General features: G+C 35.9%; 1 protein-coding gene across 1 annotated transcript in view; it reads right to left on the reverse strand.

The window, feature by feature from the left end:
- Positions 1-243: 243 nt before the first annotated feature.
- LOC117407350 (glypican-5-like) overlaps positions 244-22,711 on the reverse strand; it is a 201,419-nt gene continuing 178,951 nt past the window's right edge. The window contains exon 8 of the mRNA XM_034012293.3: positions 244-2,869. Within this exon, the coding sequence (XP_033868184.2) occupies positions 2,715-2,869 (155 nt within the window). The 3' untranslated portion in view covers positions 244-2,714. The remainder of the gene's footprint in view (positions 2,870-22,711) is intronic.

A 22,711-nucleotide genomic window follows, 5' to 3' on the forward strand; every position in this document is an offset into this window, starting at 1 on the left:
CAGAGACACTCTGGTCTGAAGATGGTACGTTCCCATTCCTGCAATAGTGATGTTAATATACTGTCTATTGCAAAGATCATTCTCACAGACCTACACAGCAACACCTGAATTACCAAACACAAGCACACAATCCCACAGTACACATTCGACAAACATTAACATTTTAGAAATGAAGATAAATCCATTTTTAAATCTAACATGCAAATAAGGGGAATACACCATATGAAAAAATACAATGATTCCTTAATGTCAATAACTTTTAATGAGGCAATACTTACAAATGAGTTTCAATAAAGGGCATGTACAGGGTTAGTAAAGATTAATGCATAGTACTTTAAGTGTTTGGTGTCAGCACCTTTGTGGGAATGTATTTCAGTGTATGTATCTAGAGTGAAAACTTAGATTTGCAGTTAGGAAGCTACAGTAGTAGACACAATTGTTCAGGAGAATCCTGTAATTGAAGCACTATTTCAACAAACTGCATAGTGTACCATGTTTGTGTAAAATGAACAGTGCTCAGGTCAGTGCTTTATTGCGCTTTGTGTTATGTTTATAGATGTTTGAGTTTGTCTCATGGAGTCCTGGGGATTAAGCTATAAGTATCTGCATTATGGGTAAGTTATCTCATTTTATTCTTGAAATTTCTTTTTAAATTAAGTAAAACTGTACATTATGGATAATCCCATTTTAATGTTGCTTAATTAGGACCTGTTGTAATAACACCACTTTAATTGAGTTCAGAGGGATGTGGTAAAACGTAATAATCCACGGTATATTGACTCATTTAATCAAATAAATAAGCTAGGCTTATTGGTTTTATTACCAGAACAGTTCCAAAAAATAAATTATAGTTGAATTCAGTTGGGAAATTCATACTGTTCCTTCAAAACATTCTTCCCTGCACCACAAATCCCTGTTTACTTAAAGATTGAATTAATTCCAATCATTCCGGAATACCAACTATTTGGTCAATTACACCGGCTTTGTTTTGATGGAAATTAATTTCTAATAACAATTGGCTTATTAGTTTCTAATGTGTCTATGCAATATGTATATTTATAAATTATATTTAAAGAATCCATTAAAGGACTGGATTCCACAGTTTATACTGTATGGTATAAAAATATATATTTTTAAACCCATGTTGCACTGTGTCTAGCCTACTGGAAAATTAAATTAGGTGGTCCAGATAGCATATTTTATCAGTGAAATTATTAAAACAAACAAACAAGAAAACTGTTTATTACTGTATATAGCCTGTTCCATTTTCAATACATTAGTATTTATTAGTTTAATAGTTAATAATGTATTTATTAAAATAGCTTGACGTTATAGTAGAAATCAATCTGTTCAGTTGATTAAATGTGCAGTGAGTGACAAAAGTAGTTCAAGGGCTGTACTGACATGTAATAGTCTCCAGACTAGTTCAAATGTGGCTTATAATGTCAAAATGGAAGAAACACAGTGTGTTCACAGTGCTTTGCTGGTTTGGACAGCCAGGATTTATTTTTGTGGCCATCAATTAAGTCGAAAAAAGTATAACATCTTTGTAAGCAGTGGCCATGGAGTCACATGTAAACTGCTGCATGGATACACTGCATTAAAAGGCCTCAGCACAGGCATACTATAAAATAGTATTTAAACAAGATCTTGTTCATGAAAAGCAGGGATGAGTGCCCTGAGAAGAGAGGACTGAATGACTGAAGCCCTAGGAAGAGAGGATTGAATGACTGATGTAATGTAAATGATTGTGCTGGTATGAAACTCAAGTTCAGTGATGGTATTGTGGCTGTTGTAGTGGAAAGTTAAGGATTTCAAAAATTAAAATAATTAGTAATTAGTAATTTTAATGTAATAAAATAAAAACTGAAATTGGTAGCAAAGCTAGGTATGTCGATGCTGCAACCCGTCACTGTTATCGTACCCATGTTACCTACAAGAGGTAAAAATTCCTGGCTTCTTGTTATTTCTCTTTAACGTCACTTAAAAACCACTTGCAGGTTAGATAATGAAACCACTGTGCATGGAGGTGATCTTAACAATGAATTGAAATACAGGAGACAAAAAAAGAAGAGAACTTTACCTGTTTCAGGTACCCTAGGGAAACCTGACACCTTGTTTCAGTAGATCCAAACCAAGGTCCTGGAAGCTTTGCAAATGCTTTGTTTGCAAACCAAGGTCCTGGAAGCTTTGCAAATGCTTTGTTTGCAAGGCTTAAATTTGAGCAAAATATACATTGATCCCAAATTATTTACTTACAAGTTACATAAAACTGAACACATAGCATTATTTGGTTTAGTGTTAAGAGGCTATGAAATCCGTTAGCTGGAAAGACGTACAGTATGTTAAAGCAGATAAATAGCACTTATTCAGAAGCTCATTAAATAAAAGAAACTAACTGGAATGAAACAATCAGTTCTATAATATCAGCAGCATCGTTCACTATGTACAAACGTGTTCATTTTTAGTGTGATCAAAGAGCAACATGCTGCTCAAACAGCTTTCTTTCGAGGTAAAGAAAATTGAATCTAAGGTAGTCTATAAAGGAATAATAGTCATGCTGTTACTTTTGAAAATGCCCATTGATACTTGATAGGACAAACACTAGTCAATGTAGGGATACTGGATAACATTTGTATCTCTGCACCAATAGCTAAAACATGCCAGGTTTTGTTTTCTGCTTACAGAAAGGCATTTACATTACATGAGTGATATTACCATACACTGAGAAGCAGTGTGGCCACATTAATCAAATGAAAGGTCACAAGGTTAGTCTTCACTGTAATTTCAGAGCCAGATGTTTCCAAAGTCTCCCCATCTTCAGTCTGTTGAGTTCGCTTTACATCGACGTTCATCTTGTCTGGAATCCCTGCAGATGCACATAAGAACAGTTAGGGTGAAATAAGTGATTCCCCATTTCTGGCAGCAACAGAGCAAAGAGGCATTCAAATATGCAGAACACATGGATCACATCTTGGCTTCCCATTTTCATTGGACATGGAAAAAGCAACAGGAAATGTTTAAGAGCATTGTTTAAAACTTGGGGGAAAAGTTTCAAGTTTTATAAAATGTTAAACAGGATTAAATGAAGGACGAAAAGCCCCTTCCCACGATATATTTTCCCAAGCACGTTTGTTTTGCATTTGTAGACTTGATTTCTTCCCCACAGCTAACTAGACACTTGGGTGGGTGGTTGCAGTAGTGCATGCATTGTGCTAAACATGCTGTACTGAATATAAAACACTGTTAACTGTAAGTGCATTCTGGCAACTCTTCCCTCCCTTTTTGTTATATATTTTTAATATATTTCCTCATTATTCATTTTAGCTTTGTTTTGTAATAAGTTCATCTTTTTTTGTTATATTTTCAGTGTGTTTTCAGGATCCTGTCAATAAAAAAAATAAGAAAGAAAAGTCATAATCAGGCACAAATCATAATACTTCCAACATGCCTGTGATGTTTCTGCACTTAATGCATTACAATGTTGTTACAGCTTGTGTGTAAAAAGAGCAATTGCACAAGTGGACGGAGATACATTGTATGCATTTCAATATTCAGTGGTAGAGCCTTAACATTGACATTTTAAGCCATTCTAAATGAATCTTTATGTGGACACTTTCCAAAACATGCATCAATCTTGTCGTACCCTCTGCTTGCCTGCTTTATGTCAGTGTTATGTCACCAGCTAAACATACAATGCTTTTTAGTTAGGAAACATTACACAGTTTAACTTTAACTGTCAAAGCTGTTGACAAGCTTGTATGTGTTTCCTGTATAGACTCCACTGAGTCTAACCTTAAAAGAAGCCATTGGAAATAAGTAACAGGCAATGTTTAATATTCGCCAGAGACATGTATGGGATACATGTATAGATCAGCCAAATATTGCAGACACTGCTGCTGCTTATGAAATTCCAAGCAAAACTGCAAAACAAATATATTTAATTTAAAGCAAAAAAGTGCCAGTCTTACCAAATGTGCAAATTATGTTGTTAATAAGTTGACTGGCTACTGACTTGAATTTAAGGATTGGGGTTCATAATGGCAATTTGACCTTTAAGAGAGCAGACATCATTAGATAGTAATATACGTATTATATTCATAAAGAGATCATTTAATGGCTGTTATTCATTGTATTTAGTATTTGGTAAAATCTTTCCGACAAGTAATGGAGCGAGTAGGGACTTTCCTGTTGGGAGCTTGCCTGTACAGTATTTTGCCCATTAGAAGGTGCAAATAACTGGGGCTGCAGTTAAGAATCCTTGATATCTGAAACACCGATATAGTCAACTTACAGTTGAATTTGTCACTAAACTACCCAATCCCCAAGACAACAAGGTTTTCAGTTTCACCTGTGTGAATGAATGTTATGCACTGTAAAATGTATATAAATGTGTGCTCCACCAACCAAGAAAGTAGACATTGTGGCTGTATGGCAAGCCAACTGATCATTTAGAGGTATCTCAAATTGCATTTTAAGATATCTTGAAATATTTAGAGATATCTGTAAAATGTCTTGAGATGTCTTAAATTAAATTTTCGATATCTTTAAATGATTTAAAGATATCTCAAAATGTATTTTAGATGTCTTGTTTAAAGCTCCATTTACAGAGATCAGTTTCAGGTATCTCTAAATATATTTTAGCTATTTTAAAATGAATTAGAGATACTTCAAATATTTAGAGAGTTATCTCACTACAGTTCATTACAAATGATGATGAGGAACAACATCATCCACAATCTTTTTTTTTTCGTGTTATTTACTGTGCCATAATCTGTCTTGCTTTACAGCTTCAAATAGGATATGGTTATTCAATTATATCTAAATATTGACAAATCAATTACTTTAAGCAAGAAAAGGACAGACTATTAGCAAGAAGTCAATACATATAAAATTAGACCAAAACACTTGGAAATCAAATAAGTCATTTGGAGTTCTGCCAAGAAAACTTGGCATGCTGATAGATTTATTCACCTAGATTTACATTTTTAAGTACTGATTTTTTTAAAATGCTGTACAGTTTTATATAATTGCTTTTGGTAGTGTAAAATGAGACAGATCTCAAATGTGTAGGTCACATTACATTATTATGCATTACTATCTTCCAAAAATGGTCAGATGTTGAATATGCAATGCAAATAGGTGTAAACTTCCCCTGTTTATCGTGAATATTCTTTACACAGTATTCAAATTTTCTTGAACAAGGACCACAATAAAACCTGAATACAGTTATCGTCTTTATCATCTGAAAAAAAAGTAATGAGACCACAATATAACTGCCATTGTAGTTCACAAATTAAAGTGAAGGGCAACGTCATAACACTGAACATATGAAGATTGCATGTCTCTCATAGTTTATGAGCAATTGCTCCAAAAATGTTGATGTGTTTAAATTAAAATGTATGCTTTCAAATCACTTGATAAGTAAGGTAAAGTTCAAATTAACAGTAAAGAGCTGGCTAAACTTACAAATATAATTCAGTGTTTTATAAAAGGTACAGTAGTTTACACAGTAGTCTGGCTGGAAAAATAGGACAGTGCAGTTCATTCAGGGGGTGGATTAAGATTTTTCTCTCTTGAAAAATGACCTTTAAAATAAAATGGAGGAGAAAAAACATCCCTAAGGTACTTTCCCTTTTACATTTGTGAATTGAGCACTCTGTTTTCACAGCATTGTCCTCAGTACACAAGATTAAACGGTCAGTTGAGTGAATAGTAATGGTCTGCACCTATGAATCTACTAGAGAATGCTGATTGCTTTTCAACGCGTACTTCTTCCAAGTAATACATTATGCACAGACAGGGTGGCACCACAGTCCCTTGAAGTAAACCTTGTTTGGAGCGTTTGATTTAGCCTTCAGAAGGTAGCACTATTAGGCACCACAGAAGAAACTGAATATATCAAGATATTTTGAAAAGTAGTGATTTTATCTTCACTAATTGTTAGATTTTTGGAATGTCGAGTAAAAAAAAAAAAAGCCTAGATCAGAAGTGACAGTTGTGACTTTAGTATTATGCATTCCACTAATTTAATGAAACAAAAGTCACATACAGTGTATATGTTGAAGCCACTTACTGAGTGCCATAGATCACAACAATTTCATATCTGAAAGGTGTCTTACATCATATAGAAATGTAGTGTCATTATCTCTTGCGTATAGTATGAGCGCCACAGATGTATGTAATATACAATAAGGCTGCTTACTGTAGGGTTTTACCACCTCCAGTGTTTACAAGGCTTTGAAAAAAGAGAATTAAGTCTGGTTTGTTCTGTGATGAATTACTCATAAATTTACAAATTTGCACAATAAAATACACTAAGACTCAAGTATGATCCTTAGCCCAACTACAGTTGCAACACCACATTAATTTTATTCTATTTTTTGGAGAAGAATTCCGAAGTGAAGGAATCACTAACTGCAAAATAAATATCACTACTATAGTAATCATGACAAAATTACCCTGGCCTATTAGCAGTAAATATATATTCTAAATATATGTTTTTACAAGTTCAGCAAAGAGAGAAAGCTCTAATTTAAAAATAATGAAACTTCTTCAGCCCACATAAAAAGATATATAAAAACATGTTTATACAAATTCAGTGCAGAAAAAAGTAATGTACTGCTATACAATTGGATCAATTTACTCTCTCATATTGTAGTTAGGGGGATGATCTGGAACTGACATTTTAACCAATATTTTGTAGAAAAAAAGCATTAAATACAACCATTAAGCTGGGGGAACACGAAGCCACTGTGGCTTGGAGCTTGGTTTCAAGAGACTAGGTTTCAGGTCACTGCATGGCACATCAGGGGAGACCTGGGATTTGATACAGCAAAGTTGCCTAAAAACTAGGTCTCCCGGTCTCCTGGAACCAGATTTCAAGCCACTGTTCCTGAATAAAGTGGCTATGTGTTCCCTCAGCTTTAGTCTATAATCAATATGTATCGCTGATAAACACGTGAGACATGGAAATACTTAATTTTGTGTTGAAATGTCACCTGCAATTTACTGTATTTTATGTGTGTATTTATTTTTGCTTTTGAAACCGATCATGTAACTTTTATATCTCTGAATTTAGGGTAACCTGGGTTATAAATCGACAAAGGGATAAGGGCACTCTGAAATAGGAAAGAAGATAGCAATGTAGCCTTTTAGTTGTGACTGAAATCAAAGTACAAAATTAATATGAATGCTGGGTATTAGGTGGACAATGAAGTTGATTTGAAATCAATGGGAGTTCAATCTTATGAGCCTCTGGGAAAAAATACTTACTAGTGGTTCAATACAATTCAGCAGCAACATTTTAAAGAAAGGCAAACAAAAAAGTCACAATATAACAATATACTGTATAAGTCTATGCAGACACTGTTACTTTGGTCTCATTTCTAAAGCTCCTGGTCAAAATCAACTAGTACTGGAAAGGATAAAGGAAATCAGTGGAAACAATTGTATATGGTCATTTCTGATTAATATAAAAATGGCAATATGTGCAAAACTGCATCTATATATAACAATATGCGAATAGAGCAGGAACACTGGGCATGATCTGCTTCTTAAACCTCACTGGCTCTGCTGCGGACAACAAGACAAGTGCTAATACAATTGTACATAAATTCTAAACTGCCGTTTGTAACAAACAGTTCTAAAGTGTAATTTACTGATCCTGAGGTGTGTCAATTATTTTGTGACACTGATTTTCCTTTAGACAGGACTAAAGACCTATTTTTTTTCAATTGTTGGAAAGTATTTTATATAAATAATTATATTTAACAATCCAGTAACAGACTTCAACGGCTAAAAGGTCCACTTCAGCTTGCTGATACTTTGAAAATCCCATTTTTCTTTGGAAACCCATAATATTAAAGCAGATATGAAAATACAATATATTTTAAATATGTGAATATTTTTTTTTTAGTCGCTTAATGGTGACATTTTAAATCACCAATTATGGCGCATGATGGATGGAATCGCAGTTGGTGTCAGTGAAGTCCAGTGAAGGGAATGAAAAACGACAGCACTCTTTCTATAGCTGTGTTGAGATGCTGTACAGTGCTACAGGGCCTATGATTGATGAATTCAAAGTATGGATTCCCCTGATGTAAGTGACTTCCAGTAAGTAAAGAGCACACAGAGAAAGTGCACATGTAAAGTACCAAAAATTAAAAAATAAACTGTCATAGTACCATTACCGTACAAGCCATTAAAGGTATGGAGACAGTAGGTCTCTGAATAAAAGCTAACATTGTCATACTGTACGTTGTCCTAAAAGTGAGCACTTAAAGGATAGAAAGCCCAGCAGATGAAAGGATCTATTGCAATACAGTAATACAAGTCACAGTCAAGTTTCAAAATGTGATATGTACTTCCCTTAGCGATCTCGTATTTCCTCATTAAAAAATAACTAGAAAATGGGATGATCTTAATGAGAACAGACATTATAATCTTTTTTTTTTTTTTTTTTTTTTTTTTAATTCCAGTATTAATTACCCTCTATTATGAGAGCCACTTTCATACTGGCACACTAGATCTAGCTAATATCTTTCTCTTTCCCATTGTTAATTGTTCATTGCTCTCCTGTTGGTTTCTCTTATTTTATATTAATATAACACATTTCGGTTTGGGTTTATAATTAAGACTTTAATCTACTTTAGGATCTGTGTTATTTTCAAATATGTTCTCTAATTTAACTGATCTTCACAATAAAAAAAGTTATTAGCATGACAACTATTGCCTAATTAGGCAATGCAAAAATAAGAGGACTTGCTAAAAAGAGGGGGTAACATTAGGTAATGTAGGATAAGTGCTATAGTAGTTGGGCTCTGTGACTCCTAAGGATAGTGTGCAGTGTAGGCTTGAACATTCTATGTGGGGATTAAAAATGTCACTATTTGAGTAATCTGGCTTGATGTTTTATATATTAAATTATTGCCAAGTACAAATACTGCCTATGTTGAGTCTAATCTGACATTTGTTTGCTGTATGACTAAGTAAACATGTCCAATTTATAAGTCGAATTTGGTATATTTTAATTATTAAAAAAATAGGGGGATTTAAATACAGTCACCCTAAAAAACACCCCAAAATCTGTTATATTACAGACCTAGTTTCACTAGGTCTATTGAATATTTATATAATATATATAAATATATAAAATATATATTTATATATTTATATTTATATGAATATTTAGATCTGTCACTGTTCAGAACATTAAAATAGACCCTATCATCTTTAAAAGATCCACTTCAAGAATTGTTATTCACATTCTGACAAACCACAACAATGTGTAGAGCAATAAAAAGATTTTTAGGTAGCTTGCTGATACTTTGAAAATCCTGTTTTTCTTTGGAAACCCATAATATTAAAGCAAATATGAAAATACAGTATATTTTAAACATGTCAATATTTTTTTAAATGCTTAATGGTGACATTTAAAATCACCAATTATGGTGCATGATGGATGGAATCGCAGTCAGTGTCAGTGAAGTCCAAGAGATATTTGAAAATGGGATCATCAGCAAAACAGCACTTTCATACACATAGGGACAATCGCTTTAGTCATGTAAGGTCAATCTCTGGCAGACCATCCTCTAAGACATGATCCCCTTGGATAAAATACATAAATACCTGCTTAAGCTTTCTTTGCCACAATGAGGACAAACATTGCAGAGATATTCACAAAAAAAGACACCCTGCCAAATACAGGACACTTTAATATGATCTGAATAAAGATCTATAACAAATCTATAACAGACAGGCAATAGTCTCCGTCTGTCATGTGATTGGTTCACATCAATGTCAGTCCCGCCCCTCTTCAAAGGAACATCCTTCTCCCCTGCACTCCTCACAACAAGAGAACATGGCTGAATGTGAAAAAACTGATGAATAGCGAAGGAAATGAATTATAAAGCATACTACAAAAGAAAGAAAAAAACTTTGATAATTATGCAGTATGAACTCCAAAAAACATTTTATGTTATTTATTTATTTACTTATGCTGCTGTATTAGGTATATTTAAACAAAATACTGTAAAGCCAATATTTGCGACCAAAATATTTGGCGAACCAAACCCATGAAACCTATTTTGCTCCAGAAATCTTGGCGACCTGTTGCACTGGTAGTAGTATATTTCTTCATTATATGTACAGCAATAAGATATTCGTGCCAAAAATGCTTACAGTTTTTTTTTTTTCATACGTGAAAAACACATAAAAGGCTTGCAAATATTTTTGGCTTTACAGTATATAAAGTCATATTTACTATCCAGCCTTCACTCTCTTATTATTTTGACTGACTCTTATATTAAATATGTACTGCAGATTCAGCTCATAGTGCATTATAGCCCCGCCAGTAACAATAGACTTCCCTCGGGGCAATAATTTTCCACTATGGCCCTCCTCTCCAGTCCATATTTACAATAACATCTGAAAAATGAGATCATTGTTTTTTCTCCATTTTCATTGAATTATGGTAACCAGAAAGACATACCGTAATTAGCAATGCAAACAAAGCCATTTTATACTACAATAGCTAAAGAATTGGATTTAAACACAAGATTCTGCTTGTGATTAGCAGTATGAGGAGTAAATGATTATAAAGGAAAGATTATAAAGCAGTAAAAGCAAAAATGGAAAAGCAACAAAAGAACTATTTGGCAATGACAACAAGAAAATGGTTTATCAATGTGGATGTACTGTATTTATCACGAGTTTTTAAAAAACAACATCATTTCCCCATGTTGTTAAACTTTCTTTCTATAAGTCATAATATCTCATTATTATTATTATTTATTTCTTAGCAGACGCCCTTATCCAGGGCGACTTACAATTGTTACAAGATATCACATTATACAGATATTGCATTATTTTTACATACAATTACCCATTTATACAGTTGGGTTTTTACTGGAGCAATCTAGGTAAAGTACCTTGCTCAAGGGTACAACAGCAGTGTCCCCCACTGGGGATTGAACCCACAACCCTCCGGTCAAGAGTCCAGAGCCCTAACCACTACTCCACACTGCTGCCACTATATCTCAAGTCTGGATACAATAGCAAAATAAAACCACAGAAAACCACATCTGAGTAACAGACAGAGCCACAATGACTGGATATATCTTAAAAAGACAGATGTACTTGCATGGTGGTGAAAGGGTAGGTATGCTCAGTGTTATAAGAATGAAAACGACGAGACTCAATGAAAGTAGTCAATCACAACTGTACAGTTCAGTGCAGTGGTTAGTAGGGATGTGACCCTTTTGATGAATGTCTTCTTAACATACACAAGGGAGCATACTTCTTCAGGTAAGTGTGACTCTTGCTGTCTATTATAGAGGGCATTAATGAATATTCATGCCCATAGAACTCATGAATCACCCCTAAAGTGTTAATTTGGCTCCAACAGTGACATGAATGTCCTTCTAGGAGTTGAAAGGCACATCTATTTATTTGGACATTACAACATTGTTTCTGTTTTGGTTCACATGTGTTCATTTAGTGAAATGGGTTTTGAAGTACATACTGTAGGTGTGAATTTAGTTCCCTAGATACTTTAGTAAATTGCCAAGAAATATAAGGATTAAGAAATTAAGCCATAAATTGCCTTTTTCTGTATAGTCGACTGAATGTACACAAAAGTACTGAACATTCCACTTGAGACACTGTAGTTCATATTTATGAAGATATAACATTAATACCTCAATAGCCTAGCCCCCCCCCCCCATAATGTTGGTAATATACAAACATATTAGTTAATATTAATTTCTTAATATACAGGACGACGCCTCTATTATGTGATTAATATTTAAATATAAAAAATAGGGTTTTAATCCTTCTCAAATTTTCTTATAAAATGATATTCCCCATTCCATTATTCAATGTTTTCAAATATATCAAAAGAACTATGAACAAAATAGAAAAGAAATGTGAAAAATATGTAAAATAACCAGTAAAATAACAGACATTCTAACATTAAAAGTTAATACACACACACACACACACACACACATTTAGATATATATACAGTGCCTTGCATAAGTATTCAGACCCCTGACCAATTCTCTCATATTACAGAATGCCCAGTCCCTGCTGATGAGAAGCATCCCCACAGCAAGATAGTTCAGTTTTTTATTTTTCTTAAATATTTCCCAACATAAAACCAATGTCACCTTACAATAATTGATTTTGAGTTTCAGTGTTTTAAAATAAAATATCAAACAGAACGAAATTTCAATGTACCATTTGTAATTCAGTAATATGAGAGAATTGGTCAGGGGTCTGAATACTTTTGCAAGGCACTGTATACACACACACACACACACACACACACAGTGCTCCCTCGCTATAAGGCTCTCGGTTATAACGCGCCTCGGATATAACGCTCCTACAGCATGTCTCTCAATTACCTATACTAGTGATTAATGTAATTTCTACAGTAAATACAGTACCGGTGTTGTTCAAACTGTAAACAACTTCTCAATCTAACTTCTGTTTCTGTCTCTCCCTTTTGATATAGTATCTGAACTGAAGAAAAGCTGCGCTGGCACTTTGTAACACAAAATTTTCAGCATTAATTTTATAACTAAATAAATATTAGGCCTATTACGTGGTTATCTTTCCTAATGTATTAGGAAGCTGCAGCTTTCTTCGGGAGATGAGACGCTTCATCTTTGCTTCAGCCCCGCTCCGGCAGCCGAACCTGGAGCGAGCCCATTCCCTCTTCCCCTCTCCTGACCCACTCTCCTTCTCGCACTTTGTTGGTTTGGTTGTCTGTCGCTTCAAACTGTACTCCTGACTGCCGTTTAGCCAGACTATTTATAGTTTAAAAACTGCTAATTACAATGAACCACGAGTGGGAATGTTACCTTTTTTTTTTTTTTTTTTGTAAAAAATATAGCGTTGATTAAATGGTGCTTTATACATGGTTAATTCAGGGAAAGTTACATTTTTGCTTCACTAGGGAGTTATTTTATTTTGTATTTTAGTCAGATGTGTGTTATTTGTAATCTTAGCAAAGTGTTACGCTGTTTTTACTTCTGGTTTCAAGTCTTTGAAACATAATACTCATTCTGGAGATGTGGGCGTTGTTAAAAAACAAAGCTGGAATACAGTTGGTCTTCGTAACACAGAAAGGACAAAGACACTTGAATGGAACCCCATTACAAGTGAAGCCTCAGTGGTTACTTCATGGCGAGATGAGAGTCCAGATCCACGAGAACAAGAGAACGAGTTTGTGCTTGTTTTGCTTTAAATATAGCGCCCAAAGAGGAGTTTACTTTGGTAATCCAATCACTTCTGGGTAAAACAGGAAGCAAATCCCTGACCGAAATCAGTCCTTTCATTGGCTTACAGAATTTGAATGGCACTTCCTTTTACACAAGCAATGTGTGTCATCAACACAGTGACCCCTCTTCCACAGAGAGTGATATAACAGGAATGCAGTCACGTTTACAGAACAAAACTTCATTTTGTTCTAACTGTAGTTATATTGATCTTAGCAGGATAAACATTTCAGTTTCATTTTCCTAACTAAATTACCGTTACAAACACGTCAAACACATTATACAATAATTAAAGTAAAAGCAGCAAGATTTGTTATTTAAATGATTCTAAAATCAATTTAAATCAGTTAAGTTGTTAATTATACGTCACACTATGTTTGACTCTCATAGTTTTAGTAAATCTAAAATCCTGAGATTGTTAAACAAGTCAATATTATACCCACTTAAAGGTTTGTTTTTCAATTAACTTTTAGAATAAGAAAATTAACAGTTTATTCACTTAAACGTTCCATGTTTCATGGTAACAATCATTTAATGGGGGAAAGTCATGGCACCCTGTATCCACCAGGTGTAGCACTTCTTAACCCTTTATAGGAAGAAAATTGTATATTGTCTTTTAGTCAGACATTCTTGATTAACAGATAAGAATCAGCTGTGTTTGTTAAGACCAGACTGGCAGGTCAGCACAGCAGGTAATCTAAACTATTCACCAATATATATATTTACAACCCTCTGTTACTAATATCTAGTCCTTCTAAAATAGATCTAGAGAATGTTATGGGGGGAAAGAATGGGGAAGAGACACTTAATTGACACCACAGTATATTATAGGGCAGCAGTGTGGAGTAGTGGTTAGGGCTCTGGACTCTTGACCGGAGGGTTGTGGGTTCAATCCCCAGTGGGGGACACTGCTGTTGTACCCTTGAGCAAGGTACTTTACCTAGATTGCTCCAATAAAAACCCAACTGTATAAATGGCTAATTGTATGTAAGATAATGTGATATCTGTATAATGTGAAATAATGTATAATGTGATATCTTGTAACAATTGTAAGTCGCCCTGGATAAGGGCGTCTGCTAAGAAATAAATAATAATAATAATAAAGTACATTCAATTACAACAACATCTCCCACAACACTGTCTGGGCAGGATCAGAAAGACAACAGTTGATCCTGTCCTTTAAGTCTGATTCAGGCTCCCAATTCAATTACTTCTCAGAGCCCGGCTTAAGAGATCATTAATCTTCAAGCAAAATAATACTGTTTCATAATGTTTGAGCACTTATGTGGAGCTTTTTGAGCACAGCAGCACATTTTGACTTTATTATACTATCATTTCCCATAGCCATTATTAGACAACTGCTCATCAGCATTCTAGTTATACCCAAGCATAATACAACTGGCTTCAAGGGACACATAAACATACCAGTTTTATTAGTGTATCATAATATATGATGTAGACTAAATGATGATGATGTCTGTCTGAATTAAGAAAAGCACTGAATACTAAATAATGAACTGCTATGTATATCCAAGAGATTCAGAAAACTACATGTAACTGTGGACTCATATTTTAAAATCCATTACCTAGGGATGTGCCAAATTACATTAATTAAATAATAAAACAATATAGTGTAGGTCTCACTGTGGTGCACAACAAAGACATTATTGCAGACTAATCTAGTTAACCAAAATATGCACACACAGAAATATGTGAAATACATTAAATATATAACTTGCACCAAACCAATAATTTAATCAAAACATACACCACATATTTACATATTTAATTGCACCCACATTTAATTTAAAGATTCTTCGAAAATACTGGAATCCAACTTCAAATGAAAAATGTACAAAATATCTGAGACAGCAGATTCCTTTTGATCCCATGCACAAAAAAGGTTATGTAGAATTACACACCACTTCTTTATTAAAGACCACATTAAAACTATGTTAGAAACAGATCATTTTTGAAGGGTCAGGTACTATGGAATTTGTAGTAACATGACAGATACACGAACTTGGCATTCTATGCCTCCTCTAGCATAATATCTTGAATGTTTACAGATACTGTGGTCCAGTGGTTAAAGGAAAGGGCTTGTAACCAGGAGGTCCCCGATGCATACAGGCCCCAGTTTAAATGTTGGACTGAGATCAGATTGAGTTTCACTAACTGGTTTCATGGTACAGATGGAAATATGGCATTAGAAGCATGTATAAAGACATACAAAGTGTAGGGGGAAAAATGTGTACTTTCAATTTGTATTGAAAATAGGCTTCTCAGGGGTGTGCAATTTTTGAAAAAAAAAACCATGTTGTCCAAGGGACATAATGCTAGAAAAATCTACTTGCCCCCTCCCCGTTGCACAAAACACACACAAAAAAGGAGAACATAAATTGTAGGACTTTGGTTTTATTTAACAGTGAACACAATCAATCAATTCAAGATTAACAGGGGCAGACTTGTATCTTGACGGGTTCACTAAATTTTTCAAGATACACAAAAGATTCCCTGTGACCCCACCTCACTTCAACAAATGTATAACATACTTTAAGGAAATGTTCCTTTCAGTGCAGTTTGGAACACATTTGCTAGTAAATTTAAGTAACATACTAAGAGTACAACTATAATAAGCAATACTTGGGAGTTACTCAAATATAAAAATAGCTTCTGCCTGTTTTTCCCACTTTCTCTATAAGCTGAATTCAACTCCTGATGTACAGGTGTTCTAGGTTGTTGCATCACAGATACAAAGTCATTACCAACCATAGGCGTAATTTACATGGGGGACATGTCCTCACTTTTTCGATGATGGGGAAATGTCCCCTTCACATTGCTGGGGTACTACAACTTTTTATTTCATGATAATGTATTGGTACTGTATAATCTAGGAGGCTGTGTGGTCCAGTGGTTAAAGAAAAGGGCTTGTAACCAGAAGGTCCGTGGTTCAAATCCCACCTCAGCCACTCACTCATTGTGTGACCCTGAGCAAGTCACTTAATCTCCTTGTGCTCCGTCTTTCGGGTGAGACGTAGTTATAAAGGACTCTGCAGCTGATGCATAGTTCACACACCCTAGTCTCTATAAGTCGGCTTGGATAAAGGCATCTGCTAAATAAACAAATTATAATAATAATCTATTAAAACAAAAATAATGACCGCCCCACTAGAGGCTTCAGAATCATTAGAAAAGCATGCTGTTTGCATATAGTCTTAAGCATTCAATGTATATGTCCATTTTACTTACCCAGCATTTTCTGTACACAGTTTTGTTTATAATATTATAACCTTGTGTGATTCGGGGGCAGGTGCTAGGGCTCTTCCCCTGTTCTGTCCCGCCAATAATATCTGCCAGTCTCCTTATTTAAACCCCAAATCATGCCCTGTTCTCTGTCTTGCATTTTCAGTTTTCCACCTTCCTCTCCTCCTCCTCCACCATGCCTTCCTCCTCACTATGCTGCTGCACCTCTGCAACTTACTCCCTCTGCAACAGTCTCTCTCTGAGGTTAAATGAAGCTCACTTCCCAACCTTAGTGGCCCCCGGCCAAATCTATTCTAACTCTTTAGTTTTCCCATTCTCTCACCTCTACGTATTGATTGCTTCCGAGCCCTGGAGGCTGATTGGTTCGGTCTCACCTCTGTGAGGACTGCTCTCTGCAAGAGGAAACCCTGTACTCTTTACTATCTACTTTCATCTGTGCCAGGCACCCTCTCTGGAGACCGCTCCTTTGCATGTCTTATTCTTCCTTTTCAGTGGTTCCGTATCCTCGTATGACTGTCTCAGAGGTCTGGCTGCACCAACACTTGCAAGCCGAGGAGACTTCTCTTCGATCTATCCACTATCCTTCTCTTCCTTTCCCTTGGGGGAAGTAAGGGTTGCTTCCCAGACTTGGAGGGTGGTCGGCTCGGTCTCACTTCCGCAAGGGCGGCTCTCCGTGAGTAAAATGAAATTGCTAATACATTTTAATAACAGACATGAACTAACCCACATACATTTTGTGAGTATACTGTACAGTTTAGTAGTTATAATATTTTTTATATATATATATATATATATATATATATATATATATATATATATATATATATATATATATCTGCTGTCTTCAATCAGCAATCTAATCTGCAACCCAATTACATGAAAGTCAAAGATAACACAAGTCTGTATCATATTGTTTGTGTACTTGCTATTTATAAATGAATTCACCAACCAACAACATTTCCCTGGCAGTATAATATTTTGACACTTTCCTGTTCAGCCAAGATTTTTTTTTTTCTCTTGCATCCTTTGCCCTGGATGGTCATTAGGTAACTCAACATCAGCGTCAGAACTGGTGGGGCCACGTTCTGCCAGCCTGCAGCCCTAACTGGAGTCCCCATTGAATTTGATTTGATCTCAATCTGTTGCTGATGGAAATGAATGAGTCTATTATAATTTCAAATCATTTTCAAGTTAATCCCAGTGGCAGAAAGAAGCATAGCATAGATCTTTTTTTTTTTTTTTTTAAATCTTATTACATAGGGCCACTCGTTTGTTTGTTTTTTAATGTTAACCTTTAAGTGAGGTTCGGGGGATGGGAGCTAGGGCTCTTCTAATTGTCTGCTCCTGTCAATCATCATCTACTAACATGAGATTTGCCGGTTCCAAGCAAATCTGTAACAATTTCAACTCCTCTGTTTGCTCATCCAAGTTTTGCAGGAATCTCCATATGTGCAACTACTGTGGCGATGCCCAGTCTCAATCAGTTTGCCCAGCCGCCCCAAGAAATTACATTCAAATCTGCTCACAGTTTCCACCCCAATAATCACCCCAGCTCTGAATAAAGCCCTCGAACATCACCCAGACCAGCTTTTCACAACCAACCTCATCAACGGGTCTGCAGCACAGATTTTCTACCGGCCTGTCAAGAATCCCAGTATTATAGCATATTTGCAATAACGTATACTCAGCAACCTCAGACCCTCAATCAGTCAGCACTCTCATTCTGACCCTCCCAGCAGAAACAATCACAAAGCTCAGAACACTATTCTCTGCACTCTGTGTCCCCCTCTCGGAAGAGAAAACCATTGGTCCAGTACACGCTCTGGAGTTCTTAGGCATCACCCTGGACACAATTAACTTCGAAGCCCGCCTCCCTCCCACTAAACGGGACCATATTCAATACCTCATTAATCAACCCCTACCGGGAAACGCGGCCTGCTATCCTTGCTGGGCCACTTCAATTACCCAATCATACATCAGTGGGATCCAGTATCACTATCGCTTATTAGCAGTTTCTTCCCTATCTTGCTGTCTATTCCGGCAGTACGTCTGACACTGCGAGGAATCATCAAAAGCATAGCCCCAGCTTCCCCATCATGGCTACCTGTATATCTGTGGATATTTTATTCACTTTAATACAAATCCTTCAAAATGGCTGCTTTAATCCTTTAATCCCCACGAGGGGGGTTTTCCTCTCCACTGAGCAAGAGATATAGGTATAGTTATACATACACATAATCTGTACATCTATCTAACCCCCTTTTACTGTTGTCTCGTGTGTTTTTCCTATGCATTGGCACGTGGTCTTTTTTCTTGTTTGTCGCATGGTTTTGGGGAGCTTCTATGGAGCAGGGGGTCCTTCTTTTGGGGGGAAAGTGATCTCACTGCCCCGACCTCGGGTCAGGCTACACTACCTCTGCCTTCAGATAAGGGGGGTTCTCATCGTACGAGTCAATGGGGACCACTGGCCACATCTATCCTTTCGCAGCTCATACACTATTACATAACCTGCTATGTGTTCAGTGCTCAATGTCCTAATTAACCTTCTACTTTCCACCTGTTTTCAGATTCCCTGAGGGAGGCTCTCCGCTCCCACCGCGAGCGGCCCTCCAATAGCCAGGGAAACTACTTTTCTGTCCTTTCAGGTTTGCATCCATGACCTATTCCATCTTCGAAGGATTCAGGTTTGCATCTGTGACCTGTTCTATCCTCAGGGATGCTGTGCACGGTCTTGGAGGCCACGCCCCTCCTCATCAAGCAAGACAACCCTTTTATATGTTTCTCTAGAGGTCTCTCCTCTGCCAACCCAATCTACGATCTAACAAGCTATTCTAATAGCCTGGGCTCCAGCCCCTTGAATTGTCGGATGGGCAAGTTCCTTGAACTCATTGTAACCGTCCATAGCAAAAGACACCTGAATTGTATGTTTTATGCTAAAATTTTCTTTTCTTACAAACAGACAATTCTGAGCCACCTCTGTAGCCACTGTTCACTAGTACTACTTTTTTGATAAGAACATGAAACAATAAGTGCATCTTGACAGTAACGTTTATGATGTCACAGAACCCCTTGATGAAATACAGCCCAAAGTTGACCAAAACACATTAAAAAAAACCCTGCCATTTGTACTACAAAGGTAAATGTATGAGTGGATAACCCCCCCCCCCCCCCCCCCCGACTCCAAAAAAAAATGTAATCATTAATCTGAGGTTTGTATAACACAACTAACCAAATCTTTTCTGTTGAGGGTGTCTCACTTATCCTTATATTCAAACAGAAGCAGCAGCTGGATCAATACAGGTTAATTAAAACCAACTGCATCATTTCAATCACACAAAATATGTATTTTTATCCATTTCGAACAGAGGGCTGTGTAAGTCACTGTCAGATGCAGTTGTTCTGTTGTCAGTGAAAAGTCACACTGTGACTTGGGTGAGCACAGCATGAATGCTAACAACTGGTCTGTTACAAAACCCAATCAATAGTAATCTATAACTGGTCGTCAGTCACAGACAACAGCGGAAAAGAAAACTCCCAAATTGGAATATAAGTATTGAATTCACAATGGGACTGTCTACAACCCTGTGTCATTTGACTGCTTTAATTTCAAACATATTGATAAACCCCAGGATTAATGACCCAGGGAAGAACAGGAAGATCAGTAAATAACATTAAGGGGATGTGAGTAGTCAAAGCAGTGCTTTATCCACCTCAGCAGTCCTGCACTGGAATGCAGCGTGGGTCAGAAGTGCATGGTACAGAGCTTCAAATGTCATAAAGAAATCAAGGGGGAAACTGCTTAAAAACCAGAGGTATTGGGGAGAAAAACAAAAATGTAATGTCACAAAACATTAATATATATATATATATATATATATATATATATATATATATATATATGCGTGTGTGTGTGTGTGTGTGTGTGTGTGTGTGTGTGTAACATACATTCCCTTCTGCCACACAATTACTTGGCTCTACCCAATAATGTGTTGCTTTATTTTAAGTACAAGACGCATTGTGGTTTTATGAAATGAAGTCATTAGGACAGGCTCTCTTTGATTTGCAACCAGGTTAAGATTACCAGGAGATCATTTGGATCTCTACCTCAGCCTCTGTTTGTTTCCATGGAGCTCAATTCAGGTCAAGGGATGGAAAAAGGAGCAGACGTACAGTATTCATGATTTGATGATACTGCCATGTGGGTTTACAGCCAGAATGTAAGAATGTAAACCATATGGGTTTAATCCAGTCGTCAGACAGCTAGAAGGTCAAACAATTTACAAGAAACTAACTAACTAACTAATATGTGGCATGGATAGCTCACCACTCCACTTTAAATAAAAAAAACACGTCTTCCATGAAATCCCAGTACAAAGTTCAAATATAAGGACCTTGGCAAGAAACTCAAAAACACCCATCTCTCTCTCAGTCTACTGTATTGCACCACACCTTAACCAAGGTATTTATTAGGTTTAAACAAAGGGGTGGATTACATCTAATGTTATGCAATACAATGGGGGGGATAGTTTGCCTATTTATATCAGTATATAAAGTATATTATAAAAAATGGCTTGGATAAATTAAGTGCTGTGATTGGCTAACACGATCACATGACCATGCAGTAAAAATTGTCTTACTGACATCATAGACCAACTTACTTACCTGGTCTATTAATATTACTACACCTTAATGTCAACATACAACTGAAACAGCATTTAGATCACCCAACAATCTATTTTTTTCATCTCTGTCACCAAGAATTGCAGAAAAAATGGCAAATATACTGTGGTATTTAGTCAGAGAACAGAACAATGAAAACTCTGAGGTAAGCAGTCGCAGTAACACTTTATTTAAAAGCCATCTGAGAAATCACCACGCAAGTCTCACACAGCATGTACTATATATGCAGCAGCAGCATCTACTTATTAAACTAAATATCGCCTTATAAAACTGATTAGTGAGTATTATTATTATTTATTTATTAGCAGACGCCCTTATCCAGGGCGACTTACAATTGTTACAAGATATCACATTATACATTATTTCACATTATTTTTACATACAATTACCCATTTAAACAGTTGGGTTTTTACTGGAGCAATCTAGGTAAAGTACCTTGCTCAAGGGTACAACAGCAGTGTTCCTCACCGGGGATTGAACCCACGACCCTCTGGTTAGGAGTCCAGAGCCCTAACCACTACTCCACACTGCTGCCCTAAGTATGCAATGTTTAAATTAGACACAACAGATACATCTTACCACCACCCTCCGATTTCTGAAATATTTAAAAATAAATTAAAATCTCTCCTGCTCTCTTCTGACACAAACGTTGGGCTTTTAAACAAGGTTATAAATCTGTACCAAATCTGATCCCTTTCTCTGCTCTTCGCTGGACATTCAAAGATCTTCTATTGCTTGTTTAATTATTTTTTTATTTTTTATATTTTTTATAAAAAACAAAAATAATGTTACAATCTATTTCAGGAATGAAACAAACATTAATCTCAAAATTGGGCAAAAGTATCGGGCTTTGTATTTCTGTATTGTGCACAACAAACAAGTTTGAAAAGGAAATGATTACTTGAAAAAGTAGCAATGTAATTCCATTCGGTAGAGACTCTTACCCAGTCTGTCATTTCACTACATAGCAGTTTGTTTAATTATGTTTTGCAAGGTTTGCCACAAGCAGTCGTTCTTAGACGGTTTCTGTTTTTTTTTGTATTGTAAATTTATCGTGAGACATTGTTTTAAGTGACTGCATCTGATGCATAGTTCACACACCCTGGTCTCTGTAAGTCACCTTGGATAAATGCGTCTGCTAAATAAACAAATAATAATAATACAGAGGTATTGATTGGTCTCATTATATTTCTGTATCCCTTTCTTATTAAAGCTAAAAACGTTCAAAATGAAGTAACATTTCCAAGTCCCCTTCTTATTGACTTAAAACTGCAAAACACACAAGAAAACCAATCTGTGCACATCAGATAATTCAACTGTGACTTTGAAAATGTTATTCTTATGAGTGATGTGTTTATGGTAATGCTCTCGAACAACATCTTGCTCTTTAATACCAGGAAACGATTTGCTGTACAAATGATGGAAAAGGTCATGCTGGTTCTGTGCCTACAAGTTTTGAAAATGAATGAATTCCTCTAATTTGA

This window comes from Acipenser ruthenus, chromosome 8 (genome assembly GCF_902713425.1).
Source record: "Acipenser ruthenus chromosome 8, fAciRut3.2 maternal haplotype, whole genome shotgun sequence".
In the NCBI taxonomy this organism is placed as follows: Eukaryota; Metazoa; Chordata; class Actinopteri; order Acipenseriformes; family Acipenseridae; genus Acipenser; species Acipenser ruthenus.